This window comes from Epinephelus fuscoguttatus, linkage group LG19, assembly GCF_011397635.1.
Source record: "Epinephelus fuscoguttatus linkage group LG19, E.fuscoguttatus.final_Chr_v1".
Classification (NCBI taxonomy): domain Eukaryota; kingdom Metazoa; phylum Chordata; class Actinopteri; order Perciformes; family Serranidae; genus Epinephelus; species Epinephelus fuscoguttatus.
In genome coordinates, this window is record NC_064770.1 from 6,532,802 (window position 1) to 6,552,769 (window position 19,968).

Below are 19,968 nucleotides of genomic sequence, written 5' to 3' on the forward strand. Positions count from 1 at the left end.
AATTCAGCAAGAGATGTGGATGGGCTGTCGGTAATGCTCCTCGTGCGCTTCACACTGAAATGCACGCGCGTCTGTTTTGATTAGGTGAAAAATAAATAAATAAATAAATAAATAAATAAATAAAAATAATGGCGCCACTTATTTGTCAGCCATTGTCTCCACTCTGCATTTCATGCATACTGCCCAGACGGAGCATAATTTAACGGTCTGATATAATTCCAGCTTGACAGCAGCCATAGATACACAGACTAGATATACCGACGGACTGTTCATTTTGCATATTGCATATAAACAAGACAATTTATTTAGATGGGGTGCAATCTATTAAAGAGAGAGAGAGAGAGAGATCGAGAGAGAGAGAGAGAGAGAGAGAGAGAGAGAGAGGCCCGCGTGCAGGATTGATTTACGCTCCATTGACGCTTTATCAGGCTCGAAGAAAAAGTCCGGCCAATCAGTTTGCGCCTCGCGCACAGACCCGACAAACCCCCGTGCACAGTGCGAGGCTGTAGGCTGTAGCACTTTGTTTCGCCATAGTGAGCAAGTTGTTTGGAAGGAAGGGAGAGAGAGAGAGAGAGAGAGAGAGAGAGAGGGAGGGGGCGAGCGAGCAAAAGACAGAAGAGAGAAAGAGAAAGAGAGAGAGGGAAACAGAAAAATCTCGTAATGTCTCTCTTCTTGTTCTCCATTTAGTGAACTCGCGGCGTTTCGCAGATAATGTCCGAGAATGTCCATTTCTGGGACTTTGAGCAACTATTACGTGGACTCCATCATAAGTCACGAGAGCGATGAACTCTCAACCCCGGCTCGCTTTCCCAGCGTCCAGTATTCCGGCTCGAACTCCGCCGCAGCCGCTGGCGGAAGGCAGCCCGGCGGCTCGGCGCACGCGGAGCATCCCCATCCTGAGTCGTACCCATCCTGCAGCTTCCAACCGAAGCCCCCGGTCTTCTCATCGTCATGGAGCCCGTTCAGTCCGCACCACGGTGCCAGTGGCCTCCCTACTGTCTACCACCCTTACATCCCAGCCCAGCACGTGCCCGCCGCAGACACACGGTACCTACGCTCATGGCTGGACTGCGCGCCGCGCGGCTCCGAGTCTGTCCCGGGGCAGGGCCAGACGGGGCAGGTTAAACTGGAGCCGCAGCTCGGCCATCTCGGCGGGGAGATCCCACCCAAAATCGGCGGACAGCACCAGCACGAAACCACCACGTACATCTTGGAGTCGGCTTCCACGGCGGCGCGCGAGCTAAGCCACCATCCGGCCGCTATCCCGGGAGCAGGGTTCGAGGAAAATAAGGACATTTGTGAAGGGAGTGAGGACAAAGACGGCCTGGATCAAAGTAAGTTATTAAAGCAGGAAATAGCGCGCGGGAGAAGGAGAGAGAGCGGAGAGTGAGAGAGGGAGAGAGAGAGAGAGATTGTAAATGCTTTTAATGCCGCCATAAAACAAGAACAAAGAGCCGGAGAGCCAAAGTGCCCCCACCTTCTGCTCTCTAAGTTTACTGTGATATTTAGCCCGTATCATCCCCGAGTAACCAGCCGGTCCCCACAGTAACGGAGTATATATGTAACAACATAGAAATGTAGTTTTTTTTTTGTTGTTTTTTTTTTTTAAACGTGGCACATCCTTCAAATAACCTGCAAAACATAGATGACATGAACAACTTGCAGTCTAAATAAAACTGTACAATAACAAAAATCGCCCTTAAAAGCATGTGGGATCAACACCTAGCACAGTCTTGACAAAAACTGCAGATGATATTGCATTAGATTAAGGTATGGCTGTTGTTGCATCTATATGACAGTTTGAGAATAACTTTAAGTACTTAGGATGGTCAGTTAGAGTTTCTCAGCAATCAAGGACACGTGTATCCTTATAGCTTTACATGCGTGAGCTGAAAAGAATATATATTTTAATTACAGTTGCTTGTGTACGAAAGGATGAATAGAGTGCCTCTGAATATTTAAGACGCTCTGAATGAGGAGACATTCAAAATACAAAGATGAGAAAAAAAACTCATAAACCATTAAGTCAGTTTTTTAAACTTTACTTCCCCCCAATCTGCTGCTCTTCTTCCTCGGATCTATTAATCTGGTAGTAATTGGAGAACGCTGCTGACTTTGGCTAACCTCTACATTGTTTAACGTTAGTAATTACTCAGGGCATGCGCACTGCTGTCCTGTTTGACAAGAACAAAGTGGCTGATGCTTTAGATTTGTCTGTTTTTCTTTTACTGCAGGTGCATTGTAGGTCGTAGGGCTCTCTTCTGTCTCTCTGTCGTTGTTTCACACAAGGGCGCGCGCGCACATGGGCTTGTGTCTGCGCTCCATTACGTTTTAAAGCTCCTGATGTCAGTCAGCTTGTAACAAGCCCAAGTCCTAACTGTAAAAACAGAGAAAACACATATGTATGTGGACCTACAGGCTTCCTGCTCCCACTGTGTAGAACTTGTATGCTCTAACCAAGGGTTAGTACCGATCTCCAGTATGGCAACATGAGCTCCAGAGCTTTACTGGTGCGTCACTGGACACGCTGGAGAATCTTTAATATGTTTAAGTATTTGAGAAAGTCACACTGCATTGTCAATATGTCATAGATACAATTCTAGGAAGCTATTTAGACACTGTTTTCTGCTTTGCTTTGACATTAATGTTGCAGTCATCTATTTTCATCATTTCCCGACATGTGTGTGACTTATATTGTCATATTTCTTTTCTAATATCCCCATGTATCGGCACTCCTCTGTGGCAGCGAGTTGTAAACATTATAGAAGATAAAGTATCGTTTCCGCCCCCCTAAACAAATGTTTATCAGTCTTCCTCTAAAAATCCTGCAAAAAAATCCCAAATGGAGTCAATCTGTCCATCACTGACACGAGCCGAAGAGCAGGCTAGATTAGTTCTAAATAGAGCAGAGTCCTCATAACTCAGCCAGCAGCGTGGACTAGCTCTGCTGTACGGGATTCAAAACACCGCTCACATGAGGGGGGACAGTGAGGACAAGCTCTCTGGGTTCTTCCAGCATAAATCTACAAATTCACGTGAATCCCACAGCGGTTTGTGATGGTGTTTCAATCTGTAGTTGAGCGTGAACATGAGTGGAAGACAAAAGAACTAAACAAAACTGTGTTTTGCAAAGGAAATAGACTAATCACCTAAAATATATCAGTCTGTACCTGGAAAACTGTGGCGTTTCTTATTATTTCTATTAGGGCTATCAGCTTATTTAAAAAAAATGACACTCAAAGTTTGGATTCATGTATTAATGGATAAACGTATTGCAGCCTTCAAAGTTTAGATGTAAAAATGCACGACGTCATTTATTGATATTAATATTTTAGACTTCAAAGCAATAATTGGTAATATTTCCCGCCAGGCACAACTGTTTTGATGTTATTATAGTCTGGGCTGCCGGTCATACAGTCGCATGTGAATTGCTGTTTAATTCATCTGCTCGCTCTGTAATAATAATAATATTTTACCTGTCAAGAAATCGCAATCATCTTGATATAAAGCCGTGGAGGGTTTGGCCAGTACAACACGGGTTTGTTCTGTTTTTCTATCATCATTCGCACTAACAACAACATTTAATCCATCATGTGCTGACGGCGTTGGCTCAGTTTGAAGCTTTCCAAAGCGACGTGACTTATTTTGGGCGGGACAGAAAAACGCTCCCTGGAAAGACATTCAGTCGTGTTTTTTTATATTATTTTATTTCTTATATATTTCTTAACTGGCTGATGTGAACGAGCTCTGTTTCCTCTCCTCTAATCCCGCCGGATAAATCTAGTTTCTGCCAGAGATGTCTGATCCATGCGTCTGAGTGCGTGGACGCTTGATACGAGTACTTGCGTTGTGTGTGTGATCGTGTGCATGAGAGAGAAAAAGGGAGGCCTTCCCCCCCGTATTGGCCTTTTCCGAGGAAGACATACAAATTCTAAATACTACACACTCACATATACATATTTTATTACTACACTGGCACACACACACACACACACACACACACAGCTCTGCCCCTTTCTTTTTCTGTCTCTCACACACACTGATGCGCACACACACACACAGCCACCCTATTACAGCATCTGAGCATGCTATCCATCAGAGCAGTGAGCTGGTTAAGGGCTGGATGGAGCCCAGCAGCCTCCACTCTGAGTTATTAGACTTTCCACCAGTAACACTGTGTGTCCCATGGCTTGGTGGTAGAGCAGGCTCCTCTGTAATGGATTCAAGTGTTCAAACAGTCAAAACTGACTGAGAGTCTTCCCACTTAGAGAAAGTTTCTCTCTGAGCTGTTACTGAGTGAGTTGTTTTTCTGGTGGTTTGGGTTTTTTTTTCTGATGTGCAGTGGGTCAGTGTGGCAGGTAGTGGGAGCTGCTCCAACCAGCAAGTGAAGGCTGTTTCTATTGTTCACATGGCAGCCATTTTAAACGCTTTGATGGGGTATTTTTCTATGAAGGCAAAACAGAGCTATCCTTACTTTAATCCAACTTAGCTGTACTGATAAAGTGAGTGGTTTCTAACTTAGGAAGCAGGAATTGTCATGTTCAAGGGAATTTAACTAGAAATATCAACACATTATGCTTTCTTGCTAATGCTGACTTCAGCTGGCTACATTGGGGTGGGTAGCCTAATTTTGGGTTGCAACTGCAGAATAGAACCAGTCTTTTTCTGAAAAGTTAGCTGTTTTGATATTACAAGTGACACCATTATTTTCTCTAAACAAGTGATCTTTGTAGAGTTTTCATTAATATACCGTCATAGCTGTCTGGTTGACTTTTGTGGCTGTTCTGTTGTAATTAAAAGGTACAGCTGGAAATTTGGGGTGGTACACTTGTTCATTTTCTTGCTGGGAATAAGTAAATGTGAAGCTCACCACCAGCAGCCTTTTAGCTGAGTTTAGCGCAAAGAGTGGGCAAGAAACAGCTGGGCTTACTGTCCAAAAGTTACAAGATTTACCTACCAGTACCTCTAGAGACCACTAATTAACACATTATATATTGTGTGTTTAATACTTGCAAAAACATAAGTATATATGCGGCATGTTGTGGTGTCTAGTGCTCAGCAAGAAAATGGAAGTTTTTACAAAAATGTCCAGCTATTCTTTTAGGGTATGCTAGATACACTTACTTATGGTTTCAATAAGGCTTTGGTCTTGGCTTTGTGTGGACAAAGTGGGTCTACAAGGTAATAATCTGAGTACCATATATCATGGTACAAACTTACTGTGATGTCAGTCATGTGACTAATATATCTGTCATTTAAAAGCATGACAATATAAACTGAGATCAAGAACAGAAACACAGAACAACTCTTGTTTTGATATGGAATGGCAAACAATAACTTCTAGTGTACTGAATATTTGAGATGTATCATGTTTCTTGTTTGGGTCATATATTGGCACACTCTCACAGTCATATTTTGTACCCTGTGTCCACTGGACATGTTCACATAAGCGGCCTGACAATGTAGTATTCAACAGTGGCCAAATTCCTTGGAGTACTTTGACTGTATGAGTAGCTAAATGTTACAGGATGGCAGAATTCTTGGAAGTCCTTGTCGATACTGATTACAAGAAGGGATTTAGGACAGATGGTTGGAGTTTCAGAAGTTCTAAAGGCACATAAGTTGATACTTCTTATGTGTTGCCAAAACAGCAAAGATTCCTAACAGAAAGCAGTTTTTATTCATGATAAAATATATATATATAATGCTTCCTATAATACTTGATGAATTCTATGATTCTAGGATGTGGATGTGTGTCTCCAAATCCAGTCGTTTCTGATGCACTTTTAGCTCAGTTGCCTGATGAAAATGTTTGCATTATTTGCTTCTGCAAACTACACTACTACTACACTACTTTACATGTTTCATACGTATCATATCAGTGTCTCGATATAAGCTGACTTTTGTCACTGGGAGGTGGGGGAGGTGGTGGATGGCATGTCACCTAAGCTGCAAAGCTGCAGACCACTGTTTAATACCAACAACAGAGGCTGTTTTATGATGACCCTTTGCAGCATACCAACAGTGTTTGTAGTAGCGAACTTGGGTGTTTTTTACCGACACATCCTTGCATTTCCTAGCATCGCTGCTTTTCCATCAGTAACCAAATTTGGGTGTTTCAAGCCAAAACAAGATCTTTTGTGATTATCGTGCCTAAACCTAACCACACCTTCACCACATGAAACTTCAAATTTCAATGTAGTGGCCACAAAATAAGGCACAAATGCAATGTATCCTTGGTTTGCAGAAATGTACAATACAAACATTTTTCTCATTGAATGGGTCGACATTTTTTAGAAGGGAGCCTGGGACGTGATTAGTGTCTGCATCTTGGCATATAACAGCAGGACAAATCCAGGCAGAGTTTCCCTTCCCAGGTATTCAAAATGGCCGCTGTGTGAATAACATCAGTGGAATCCTACCGTGCAAAACATCACATCCAGTCAAAGTCAGCACCCAGCTACAGATTCTCTTTGTGTTACTGGTGCTGGGCGGCCATCCAGAATAAACTACAAGATTACACTTCAGTCTTTGTGCTGCTGCTGCTGCTGCGGGGCAGTGCGAGAAAGTTATTACCCCCGAAGTTTATTAAGTTATAACGCCGGGTGAACAACCCCATTAATTGGCGTGTTGCTGTTGGTGGCTGGGTGAGACGGGGTGTAAGGGTTGGGGTGGGTGGGGGAATAAAATACGACTTCTGGAAATGTAATAACGTGCCTTTGGGATATATGAGAGGTCAATTTCTGGAACTATTAGGGTGAAATTGCTAAGGGAGGGAGAAAGAGAGAGAGAAAGAGACGGGATGTGATATTAGTCTTCTAGCTGTTTCGGTCACTGTTTCCATGCAAGCAACATTTATCATGGTGGACACACACACACACACACACACATAGGCAAAGACACACATTGGCCTACAATTGAACACATCGTGCTGCAGGGCCATAGTTTTACGGGAATATCAATCTTTTCATCCATGTGCCTGTCCAAGTGACATCCAAGCCATACATTGCTTCAGCGGATACATGGATGTAGCCTAAAGAGAAAACTTCAAGTTGAGCTACACACACATATCCCCCCACCCATATTCTTTTTTTTTATCTGTCATCATCCTTACTGTTGTCCCACCCTTTGGAGAAAAAAACTCTATATCGTCCCCCATCACCACCAGCACCCCAACGCACCACCCTCCTGCACCGCTGCACACCCACCCACCACTCAACCGGTTTGTCATCCTGGGTGACAGCCACGGTAGCGGCACAGCTCCGAGGGTAATGGATGGTCCTAGAGGTGATTATACACCCGGGGAATGCAAAGCACCCACTTTACAGTGTGACAAAAGCGTGGCACACCCCCCTCACCCAACCCTCCACCCTCTCCTCACCTCTTTACCAGGCATTATTTTGCTCTGAGATGAAATCGATCCTCTACATGCTGGTCATGTTGGAGGAAATTGATTCCAGAGGGTACTAAGGACATATTTACTGATGATGGCTGCTAACTAACTTGGCTGGTGGGAATAATACAAGGAGGCTATGATGATGCCATGTACATCAATGGCGGCCATCTTGGCTTTGCAATCTTGCTCTGAACAAGACTCTAATTTGCTAAATTACACCTTATAAAATGCTTGTGAATGAATTCCTGTACTCTCACGTTTACATACCCTGCAAAAAATACCTGATGGAAAGTCAAGGCCCTTTAACTCAGTACATTAGTACAATATTGTAGCATTAGCTAATAAGTACAACATATTGGTTTCGTGTCTTTATCTCCAATGTTTTGAGCAGGGAAGGCTTTTATCCTGGGTTTGTTCACATTTATGAAGAAAACCTCAGTGACTGAGTCCACACACTGTGCTTGTTTGTGTACATTTTAAATAACAAAGTCATATCTTTTGGAAATTGGAACAAGCTCATGTCCTTATTGATCTTATCTGATTATTTCAAATGGGGCTTTTTGTCTGCAGTCTGTGACAAGCTCTCTGTTAGGAAAAATGAAAATTGTATGTGGAATTCAAGGAGACATATGAGACTGCTGTGTTGGTTCAGACTTGGTGAACAGATAGCTCATTGATCAGTTGATTAGATTTTGGTGATGAATCAGATCTGGAAATTTCACAATAAAAACAGTATTTGTTGTGATCATGATGTGTTCACATGGTCAATCGGACTTGGAAGACATGTGATAGACTGACATGAATGATTGAGGAAGCTGATACTTTTATGAATTGGTCAGGTCTGATGCTGGTCAAATGTATGATAGAAATTAAGGACATAGATTTCTATCCCCATCTGTTGTCCTTGTTGTACTGATTGTTGATGTGGATGTGTCAATTTCTTTTGTGTGTCTTTGCTGTTAAGAAATTATGGAGGCCCTGCCAGGAAGTGGTTGAAGTGTTTAATAAATAAACTTGGATCATACCAAGTCAAAAATGTAACATAACAAGACAAGCATGTGTCTAATGAGTTTTCCATTCCAAATTATGACCAAAGTCAAAAAGATGAGAGGTGTGACTTACTTTTCACTTACTATCTCAACAGTATGACTAACTTCTCTTAATAGACTTAAAACACGAAAAAATGATCTGTAGGTCAAAGATTTGACTTCCCATAGCGATCCCATAATTTTAATTAATCACAAGTATTTTTAAATTATTTATTAACTTTATATGTCTTATTATTCCTAATTTTTCATATAATTTTCCTTTTAAAGATGTTGCTTGTCACCCATTTAAATACAGATGTGACAAAGCTAACACTGTTCATGGTTCCACACAAAACAGCCTTTTGTTCACAACTGGGACTTAAAAGAATTATTGTTATGAATGTCATATGCAGTTCTATGAATTGCCCTGGCATTATAGCAAGAAGGATTGTCACAGCAGTAAAATATCACCAGTGAAATTGACAGACGAAGCCTCCGCCCAACTTAAGTGAGGAAAAAGACTGGCTCCTCAGGGGGAGAGACACATATTTTAAATCTCCTCGCCTGACGGAAAAAAAAGGAAAACGCTGAAGCTCAGGCTTTCCCCATGACTTGTGAATGATAAGATCATCCCTTCTGCCATTTTAGGCCAGAGGACTCAGGCTACATTTTACTTAAGAATATAAAATCTCCTTCATAACCCCTAGCCCTGCAGACCTGGTCTGCTCCTGGCTGTAAGGATAAATCTCATATTTTTTGCAGTTTGGCAGCAACAATGAGAAACCTTTTGGCCCTAATGTTGCCCAAACTGATTTAGATGGATCTACATTCCCACATTCAGCCTGATGGTCAGACTGCACGTGTGCTGTGTTTGATTACCGCCTCTGGAAGGCTATAGGATAACAGAAACAGCCAGTGACGCGAAACAAAGCAAGTTTTTTAACAATAAATCCAGAGCGGAATCCCCTCTTTGAGTCACATTTGGTTTGTGCTCCAGACTTGGAATTGCACTGGAGACTGAGATGGCGTCACTGATAAAATGCAATGAAGAAAGGCAGTATCAAAGACATTAGTGCCAGTGTGTACTTGCTTCCTGCTTTGCATGTTGCCCTTCACTGCTGTTCATCATCACAGATGGTCTAATAGCTTTTATAACACATTTTATTTAGCTTTTAAGACAAAATTTAAAGAAATTTCTACACCTATAAGAAGACAGAAATCTTAAGCTTTATGTTTGCATTGATTTTCTTTTTGGTTTTACAGCCTCTAGCTACAGTGGAAGACTCTGTTGGTTGGTTTGACTGTTGTGATTGAGTGGAGGAAGAGCCTGACCTAACCACAGGGAATGATTGCTCATGGTTAAAGGTTTTATTTAGAAGATGTAAAAGTGGAATTGAACCAGAACCAGCTCTAGCCTCTCACAATGCTCCTTAGTGTGTTTTGGGATAGTAATAGTTCTTTCAAAACAGAGATGTTTATCTTCTGGGATTGTGAGAAACTTTGCTAAAATTATTTAAACATATTAATATTCGCAGAGAAACAGTGCAAAATGGGGTCAAGAATGAAATCAGAAAAATATTTTTTGTTGTTGTTCTTATTGTCATGGTAGAGTTGTCTTTTCTACGAGCCTCTGTGCCGTGAGAGTCCCAGCAAGCTGCCTCATATTTGAGATGCCTTGGTGCTTTGCAGAGGGGAAGAGCAGATAGCTTTCAGCCCTAAACCAGACCCATGCGTCCTAAACAAGAAGTCTCTGCTAATTACATCGGTCTGAAAGCTATAAAGAGGGGTGTGGTGGCCTGGAGGGGTGTGGAGGAGTCAGGGTGGCCTGGCAAACAAGACGTATGGAAGAAAGAAAGAAATAGACGCAGAGAATAATAACATCAAGGCAATAATTCATAACTTTCTCTCGGCCGAAAATGAAGAACATCCACAAGGAGCATTATGGGTTACAGCGTTGTTATTTACATCTCAAACACAGGTTTCAACAGTCTCAATTGCGTTGGAGCATGTCGCTGTTCTGATGTGGCAAAATGGAGCTGAGCGTCACAAATCCTTTGTTTTATCACATTTAATTTCACCGATGTTGAGTGCACAACACTATAGAGAATATGTACTAATGTAAAGACAATCTGCTTTTTATTAGTTGATGTATATATTTAGTTCTGATAAAATGCTGTGCTAACGGGTTCAGTACAATCTGCTGTATGAAAACTGTATCGAACCTTTCTAAGCTTCATGAAAGGAGAAGGTCAGGGTGCACACAAGGAAGATTTGTCCTCTCCTCCCATCAGGGCCATAAATTTCCTGCCGTTAATTAATTTAGGAGCAATCAGAAGTGACGCAGTGACAGTGCGCTGAGCTACAATATGATCATCATTGTCACGCAAACAAAACCAAACATTATTAGGCCTGCAAAACATATTCCTGCTGTGTTTTTGTGTGTTTGCTGTGTTTGCTGTCATCGCGCAGAGGGAAACTTCGGCTCCTGTTTTTTTTTGTCACAAACTGTGATTTAGACTCACACACAATGCTGCCTCGTGTTATCATTAGTTTTTTTTTTTTTTTTTTTTACCTCCACGATGAGAGCATCTTGTATTTATCCGCTGAAGGTCACCTTCAAACAGGGGCCTCCAGAAACACGTCAGATATCTCCCTGTCTGTCATTACCATATATGTGTGTAATTAACTGCGGCACTGACTGTATCAGCTAACTCATTGGCTAATTTCTAATCATTGCCATTTAATGTTTTTGCTTTAAATGTAAATGAAATTGCTGCATTTTTTAAACTGATCCGCAAGCAGCTTAAATTTAGAAGAACGCACGGAATCACTCTCTTACAGAATAAAATAACACACCATTGAGCTATGTTGGGGTTGCACTGTTTCATTAACTTAGTCACGCTACTTTTTTTTTTTGCTCTACTTTTAAAAAATGTGCATTGAAGGGTGCTGTTTATATTTGTCCGTCGTGCTTTCCTCCTCTTCAGAGGAAGCTGTTGGTTGGATGGAGCAGGCCGTCTGTCTTCCGTTTACGTGGTGTCAAATAAAACAGCCATGGATCTACTTGTGTCAAATGTGCGCCCCTGTTGACACCATAAACCTACTTTACGCACCAAAGTGCCAATTGCAGAGTCAGGTGTTCTCGAGCAAAGCTTTTACGCACAAGATTCTGCAACTTTTACGCACGAAGTGTTTTGCTGCTTTTTTACTTGCAATGTTCTAAAACTCCTGTAAGACAGGGCTGGGGAGAGTACACAGGCATTTATTACTATTGGTTATTCTATTATTTTATCATTAACTGCATTCCCTTCTATTCTCTTTCTTCAGATGACCCCTCGGCCAACTGGCTGCACGCACGCTCCTCCAGGAAGAAGCGATGCCCGTACACCAAATATCAGACGCTCGAGCTGGAGAAGGAGTTCCTGTTCAACATGTACCTCACGCGGGACCGGCGGCATGAGGTGGCGCGCGCGCTCAACCTGACGGAGCGGCAAGTGAAGATCTGGTTCCAGAACCGGAGGATGAAAATGAAGAAACAGAGCAAGGACCAACCCAAGGACTAGCGGGACTCTCAGTCGCGCACGCACACACACACGTATTCAGACGCACGCTTACACCATGTATCCAACTTAAAGTCCCCTTAACACAAAATGGCCTTCCCAATAACTGCAACACACACACACACACACACACACACACACACACACACACACACACACTGCTATTTCCAATTTGTTTTAACCTTCAGGCACTACCATCCTATACATCTGATCGATGGCTTTATTGATCGCTAACAGACGCTGAGGACGCCGCCACGTTAACACTGAAGTCTTAAGAAGCTCGGGAACGCCACGTCTGATGTTAGAAGGAGGCAACTTTTGAACTCTGGAATCATTTGAACTTGCAGTCATGGAGGATGATGGGTCGAAAAAAACTCACAGACCAACAGCAATCCCACCTCGACCTGGCGGACTGGACTGTTTGATGAACTGATAGCTCTGGATGTTTGTCTTCATAGTTTTATATCACGCTACTATTTAGGCTTCAATATTAGACTACATTATGAAAGGGAAGAAAACAGCAAACCGCCTGGTGATGTTACAACAAGGGGAGGGGGGGGGGGGGGGGGTATTTTTCTCAAGCACTACTCTTCCTTTATTAGTTATTTATTGTTCCGTCGCTGACACCAGAGGCGCGCGGAGGTGCTGAAACCAGGATTTCATATGGCCATTAATAAGTACGAGGAGCGGAGTGACACACACACACACACACACACACACACACACACACACACACACACACACACACACACACCGGTGTTCATCCCTCTTCTTCTTATTCTCCCCTCTTCCCCCTGTTTCTCTCATTGCTGGCAGAATTTGATTAGAAACCGACTGATGCTCGGCGTTGATACAAGCACCAAGCCGCAGTTTGTTTCCCGGTTGTCGGCCTAAGTAATGAGCAGATACCGGAGGGGGAGGAGGTGAAGGGTGGGAAATGATGGGGTGCCGGCGGTGTGTTAACCCGACTCAGCAACCGGGGATCCGATTAGGCTGCTGTCGATATCGTGGATCCCCTACCTTCAGCTTGCTCTCGGGATGCTTTATGCGCTGCGGCGGCGGCGGCTCATCTAAGGCCTTTATCGGCTATCGATAGTCGTCCCCTTCTCTGTGCTTCACTTGAGCTTATCTGAGAGGAGACACAGCACAAAGCACCAGATATTTTAATCATATCCATCCTCATTTAAATTAGGATCGGGGCTCAGTTTTGGGTAAATCAAAGTCAGATTTATCCGGGCGAAGTCTGATCACTCGCTGCTCTGACCTGAACTGACTTAAGACATTAAATGTCCTGGATAGTTTTGGTTACTTCCTCTCAAATCCTGATCCTTCATGCCTTCCCACCACACACTCTCAAACACAAACGCGTCTTGATTTGACTGGCCAGTACAAATAACCCACTGCTCCGAATAATTGTAGTTCATCAGCTATTTGCAGTGAAGATGTAAAAATCTTAATTTCAGAGTCTAATACGCACAAAACCCATGTGTGCATGAAGCACTGGTCAAAAATCGTCAATCTCTATCTCCTCGGCCACCGATCTTTACTCAACGTGGCTTTTGCATTGCATTTTAGGAAATAATCTGCTCTATTTTTATACATACAGTAGGCTATATTGTGTATTATCTGCTATGCAAGGCGGGTCTCTCTCTCTCATTACAGGAAATATACGGATGTGTGCGCAATGGCGGCTTCCAAACGCAACCTGAGACTGACGAAAAAGGAAATACCCCGACGCGCTACGGACAATTTTTAAAGTCCTTTCCAGTTTTTATTTTCCTGGAAATATCATTCCTAGAGGTTCTATAACACAGTTACTGTTAATAAACAAGCATCACAGAACACTTAAAGATTTATTCCCGCGCGAAATGCTTTAGTAATAGTGTCTACATTTATTAGCTCGGGGTATTATCCGGTTAGACTTCAGATTATGCAGAATTTTATTGATCTGAAAGTTAAAATATGAAGAGGCCGTGTCGGAAGGCCGGCCTGACTATGGCGTTATTTGAAGTGTCGGCGTAGTTAAATGGCGTCCGATGGCAGTTTTATGGACGGCTCATAAACAACACATTGGCTTTACAACGTCGTATATGTGTGTGTGCGTGCCTGAGCGCGTGAGTGAGTGAGTGTGTGTGTATGTGTGGTGTTGGACGTTACGGCTTGCAGAGCACAAAGGCTGCTTGTGCACCACCACTGTAAAAAACAAACACACATATATATATGGTTTACACACACTTGCGTGGAAATCGCCTCCAGTTTATTTTTTTATCAGTAGTTCACATGCAGAAATGAACGGGTCTACAAGCAGCCTTTTTTTTTTTTTTTTTTTGCAAAGTCTTTAACAGAGACAGTTCCTCGATAAGCATCAAATCCTCTATTCACGAGTAAAAATGTTTACATGGTTTGCGCATGCCTCGAGTCACTCGTCATTTGAAGAAGTTATTTCGTCGTTTAGCTCTTTGTGTGTTATATCTGTCAGAGGGGAATGCTTACTGAAAAATTTAAACAAACTAAATAGAAGTTTCTCGATAGGAAATATTTCTAATTTATTGTATATAAGTGAGTAACCTCGTCTTTCTTATTGGAATGAGTTAAATATGCTGAATATTGTTTTGTCTTATTGGGACATGGCATCTGACTGTAATATAGATTTCTTTCTTTCATGTCCGTCATGTTCTTTAGATTCTGTTGGTTTTCCATGTTGTTGTGCCGACTGTCTGAATGATCTGTTCTGATGTCAGTCCGATGAGCTCTTTGTGTCTACGGTTTGTTTCATGGTGAACAGTAATAAGTTGCTGATGTAGCCTCAGTATTGGGACGGAGAGGGCGAAAGGGGGTTGATTAGGGACTGTTCTCTACTTATCAGAGGAGGGGGGTTGCTGGATGTTTTTTTCTCAATCTTGACACCCCTGAATCATGTTTATTTTTAGCTATAATAAAATATATGATTTTGGTGATTTTTAAAGACAACATTCCTCTCATACCCATCGGTGGGTATTGGGGTTCAGAGGGTATTTAAAGTTGTATCTCCCTGACCTTAGCCAAAAAAAAAAAAAAAAAAAAAAAAACTCCCTAGGGCTTAAAAAGTATTTGACATGCCTCCCCCATTTTGCACTACCCCCTCCTCCTCTCATAAATAATGAACAGTACCTTCAAATGAAGCAATGCATCTATATAAATAATGCTTTTGATTTTAATTATTGACTCTGTTACTTTAGCCCTTACTATGACTTTGTCCCACTTCCTGTTCCAGTATTTACTCCCCTGATTGGAGGAACAAAGTTTCTGGAGTGGTTTTTTGCTGCTGATAAATATGGACAGCGCTCCACAAGTCATTTTATTTTCCCTCCGCTTTTTTAAGTAAGGCAAATCTAAGCCATGTGGCCACAGTAAAGACATTATTAACGAGCGGGCAAACTCCAGTCACTCTGATCCTCTCCTCCCTGTGAAATGTTCAAGTCCCTTGTATGTTTTTCCTCTCTTCTGTGTGTTGTTGTCTTCTTTGTGCGATGGCACTGCTGATGCTGGATTCCTATTAAAGAAGAGACTTTACAGTACGACCATGCTTCATGTCATTGCATCGCTGCTTCTCACTGCTGATTAAATAGAAGGTTATCTGGGAGAAATGGTGGGGGATAATCTGTGATTTACGCTCCACAGTTCCCCTTAGAAGAAGGTCTCCTCTTCTGCTGCTCTGTGGTGTGAATTAGGCTGCAGAGGGAAAGTTCAGAGAGGGCAGCCCAGCTTTCCTTTCGGTTTCTTCTTTTCGTCCTTCTCCAGATTGAATCTGGTGTCTGTGTGAAAGAGACAGAGGTGAGGGGGGGCTGGGAGAGAAACAGGCGGATGAGCCAGCATGTGTTTAAAATATGTGTCTCTTTCAGTTGTACACTGCAGTTTAAAGGAGAGGGGCGTCTGTTTGGCTGCAACACCAAAAGACTGTCATAAACCCATAAACACCCCCACCCCCACCCACACAGATGATGAGTGCATTCATTAGGAGCGTCGTCATCCGTCCATTAGGAGCTTGTGAAGCCGCTGCGGTTCCTGTGTTTGTCTCTGCACCAAACGACTGATAGACACAGAGTCTGATGAGGACTGCAGGATCTCTATTTCCTCCCTTGCTTCTCACGTGATGTAGAAACAGCTATAATGAGGCTTGGAGTCGGAGTATAGTGCAAGTAGTAAAAGTTGACATTGTTTGCTGTTGATGCAAAACAAGCAGAGAAAATCTATGCCATAAAATAGCAACGCACAGACAAACCTTCAGCGTCTCTTTCAGCTGCATTTCTGTCAGCACTTGCACCAAAGTGGTGCTAGTAACACTGATAGGACAAATTCTGATAAATGTGCCAATTGTGGTGGTATAATTTACGAAGCAGTGACAGTGTTAGTACCCTATTAACATAGGTGTGGATTTCGAAGGGATGAGGGACATGTCCCCCTCAGTAATTACAACATGTGCATTTGTCCCCCACCCCAGGAAAAACAGGAAATTAGCAGATAACTTTTATTTTGACAAAATTAAGGACATTTACACCAAACAGATGCATAAAAGGCACAGACTGCAGCAAATTTAGTGTTTTACATCTCAGAATCATTTCTTGGAGAACCACCAAAAACTACCTTAAAGGTGGTCACATTTTCAAGATTATGGAGTCTAGAAAATATGAGAATCATCCTAAAACACTAATGTGTAACTGTAGGAACCCTGCTGAGGGCATGACCCTGGCGTCCTCAGTGGTAGCTCCATGCCCTGGTTGCAGGACTATTATAGCATAATAGTAATGTGGCTTTCATGCATAGACCCACATTTTAAATTTTGCAAAGCCAGTGCAGCACTGACACTGTTAAAATCAAGAGAGCAATATAAATAGCAGGAGGGGTAGTGCTAATAATAGGGCAGCACTGGCATTAGCAGCTGCATTGGTAACACTTAATTTTAAGCAAATATAAGCACTATATAAAGAGTAATGCACTGGTTTATAACTCACTTTTACACAGTTAAAACTCCCTTTTAAAGTATTTGTCAACAGTAATAACTCCCCCAGTGAAGCATAGCACAGTTTAACAAACGGTTATGCACTTACAGCACTTATGGTGTGTTATTTGATGAATGAACTGTTTATACTCATGCACAAGTCATTCACAAGTGGATTTAGAGCTGAAGCAGTGTGTTTGACACATAAAGACAAATCATTACAGAGGATTATAACTGTTGAGTTATCAGGCATCTACTGTTTATGAATGCGTGATAGGAACAGCTTCTTGACAAATTAATTCTACTACTAGAGAATAATGTTTTATTAACCATCTATTAATGTCCTTATCAATGCAAAATACGATGTTGAAATAAAGTGTTCCATTTATCTATAGCAGTAACAAACAAACAATGCTGGCAGTGAAAGCAGTGTAAACAGCCCTGGTGTAAAGAGGTACAAAGTCTCAACACAGCTTCCCTGCTTCACCCTGCGCTGCTGGACCCAACCAATGAGGCCTCAGGATTTAAGCAGATTTAGGCTCGGGCCCCAACAAAGCCATCCCATAAACCATCTGTGGACTCGACGGCGGATGATTGTGATACTTCTCTGAGGTCTAGCGGGGTCGGAGCTTCATTAAATCCAGAAGCCCTGCGCTCCGCTGCTGCAGGCCTCCCTCCAGCCTCAGCCCGCTGTCCCAGGGAAGGACATCGAGCTGCTTCACCCAACTGTGTTTGTGTGTGTGTTTGTGCGCGAGAGAGGGGGTTTTGCTGTGACACATGGCACAGTAAATCTAAGAGAATGCAGCAAGCAGGAGCCCCACACAACAACACGCATTCAGTCCAGGCTAATACAAGGATGAGTTTCGGTTATGGAGGCAGAGAAACACTAGGGAGACATCACGGTCACATCTGAAGGGCAGAATCAGGAGCAGCAGTACAGTTATTATGTGTAAAGTGAGAAGATGTCATGATTCTACAAACAGCAGGAGTGTGCTAATCAAAGAACTAGCCGTAGTTATAGTATGGAGGAAACATTTTGTACCAATACAACCATTTTCTTTTATTAAGAATAAGTAACATTGGTGAAAATTGATCATAATCATGCATAGGCATAAGCCAATATGCCTTTACAACAGCAGGAAATCTACATATATAAAATAATGTAATGTTACTGTCTGTGTAAGCACTGTAAGGCGGCGTGGTTGGACCTGGGCACCAGCAGTAACCTGGAGAGTCTGTTTCTAATAAAATTCCTGCAATGTCCATCTCACTGATCTGGAGTCAGCTGTTGGAGGTCGTTAATTGTCACCCATACACCAAAACAAAAACCCACCGGAGCCCCTATCCCCCAGCTCCCGTCTTCTTCTCTCTGTAACTAATCCAAACTGTGAGGCAATGGAAAAATCCAGATTGGCTCATTGCGCAGTGATTTAGCTGTGCGGCTAAAGTAGGTGCAGGCCTCATCATTTTAGTGACATTTTCAGAAACTAAATGGGCTGCACAAGACAAACCACGTGCTGCTGCTGGCAAAATTCATATTTCAACCCAGGCGAACGTGGCCAATCCAATATGTCTTCACTTTATCCTCTCATATTAAAACAGAGTCTACAGATAATAACCGGCTTCACTGACACACACACTGTGGGTGGATGTGAGAGCGCAGCAGCCCCCGAGCAGCTCTCCCCTGTCCCTCACACTGAATGAGCTGTTTTACACAGCACAGCTTCTATAATTCATCAAGCAGCAGAGAATATCATTCATATTCATAAATTTCCTCAAAGAGAGTTATGGTCCCGCTGCTACAAACGGCTGTATGGATCAGATCACATCAGCCATTCTGGACTCATTAACAGTGAGATGGCAAGCCAAATGCTGCTGGCTGCTCCGCACATGTTACAGCTGCCTCTGACTGGGCAGAAACATAATAATAATAATAATAATAATAATAATAATATCAAAAACAGAAATAATAACAGCATGTTCACGTGGTACAGGTGCCTCGGACCTGCGTGGAGATAAAAAAGTCACCTTGAACACAACATTAATAATCTTAACACAAAGTCCACTTACTAGCTTTTTATGGCACTTTCATCCCATTGTCCTCCCAGGCAAACAGCTTGAGGGAGACTGTTAGACGGGGTTGAAAGCTCTGGGAGATGCCCAAATAAAACAGGGAGGTATTTTTGTTATTTTATTTTATCAAATTTCAGTTACATTATTTAAAATATTGTTATATTCCGATAATTTTATAATTTTATGATAAAATATTTGCATATACATGCAATCATTTTATTACATAATACATTCAATAATAGGTTACGATTTTTCATAATACTGACAGATAAAAAGAAAAATGCAATCGATTTTTCAACGCCTAATTGGATAAAAATACAATAAAAAACGAAGAAGAAGAAGAAGAAGAAGAAGAAGAAGAAGAAAAAGAAGAAGAAGAAAAAGAAGAAGAAGGCGTTTTCTTGCGCTGCAAATAATAATTAAAACAAACAGAGAGAACAAATCAAAGTAAACTAATAACTAACATTATTTCCCCACTAAAGTTTCAAATTAAGAATTCAACTTGTAGCAGACAGCCTCATATTATTTGTTTGGCATGAAGTTCCCCCCTGTTGGCCCATTACTTTGAAAACGGTAAAGGCAGCGGCACATACACAGTCCATCGCTCCGTTTCTTCCAAATGATTCACATCCATCTGCATTCACAGTAGTTGTGTTTCAAAGCCACAAATCTCAGACCAGTTTGATTTCTTGCAGTGAATCGCCCGGTGGAGCATCACAGGAGAGATGAGGCTTCCTGCATCTATGTCTTGTAATTGTAAAACCACAAGTGGACTCCGCCGGTCAGAGCAGACCGTCAGGGTTTGTTTCATTTGTTTTATTTTACTTTGCTTAAAAAAAAAAAAAAAATCTGATAGTATTTCTCCCTTCGGGCCAATAAAGGGCAGCTTGCTCTCCTCCTCCTCCTGTTCGTCTTCTTCTTTCTCACGTCAGT

At 42.2% G+C, this 19,968-nt stretch overlaps 1 protein-coding gene across 1 annotated transcript; it reads left to right on the forward strand.

The window, feature by feature from the left end:
- The first annotated feature begins 482 nt into the window (after positions 1-482).
- Positions 483-15,540, forward strand: hoxb9a (homeobox B9a). The gene is made up of 2 exons (XM_049561932.1): positions 483-1,334; positions 11,752-15,540. Exons 1-2 carry the CDS (start codon positions 722-724, stop codon positions 11,985-11,987), a joined length of 849 nt encoding a protein of 282 aa, XP_049417889.1. The 5' UTR covers positions 483-721; the 3' UTR covers positions 11,988-15,540.
- Positions 15,541-19,968: the final 4,428 nt, after the last annotated feature.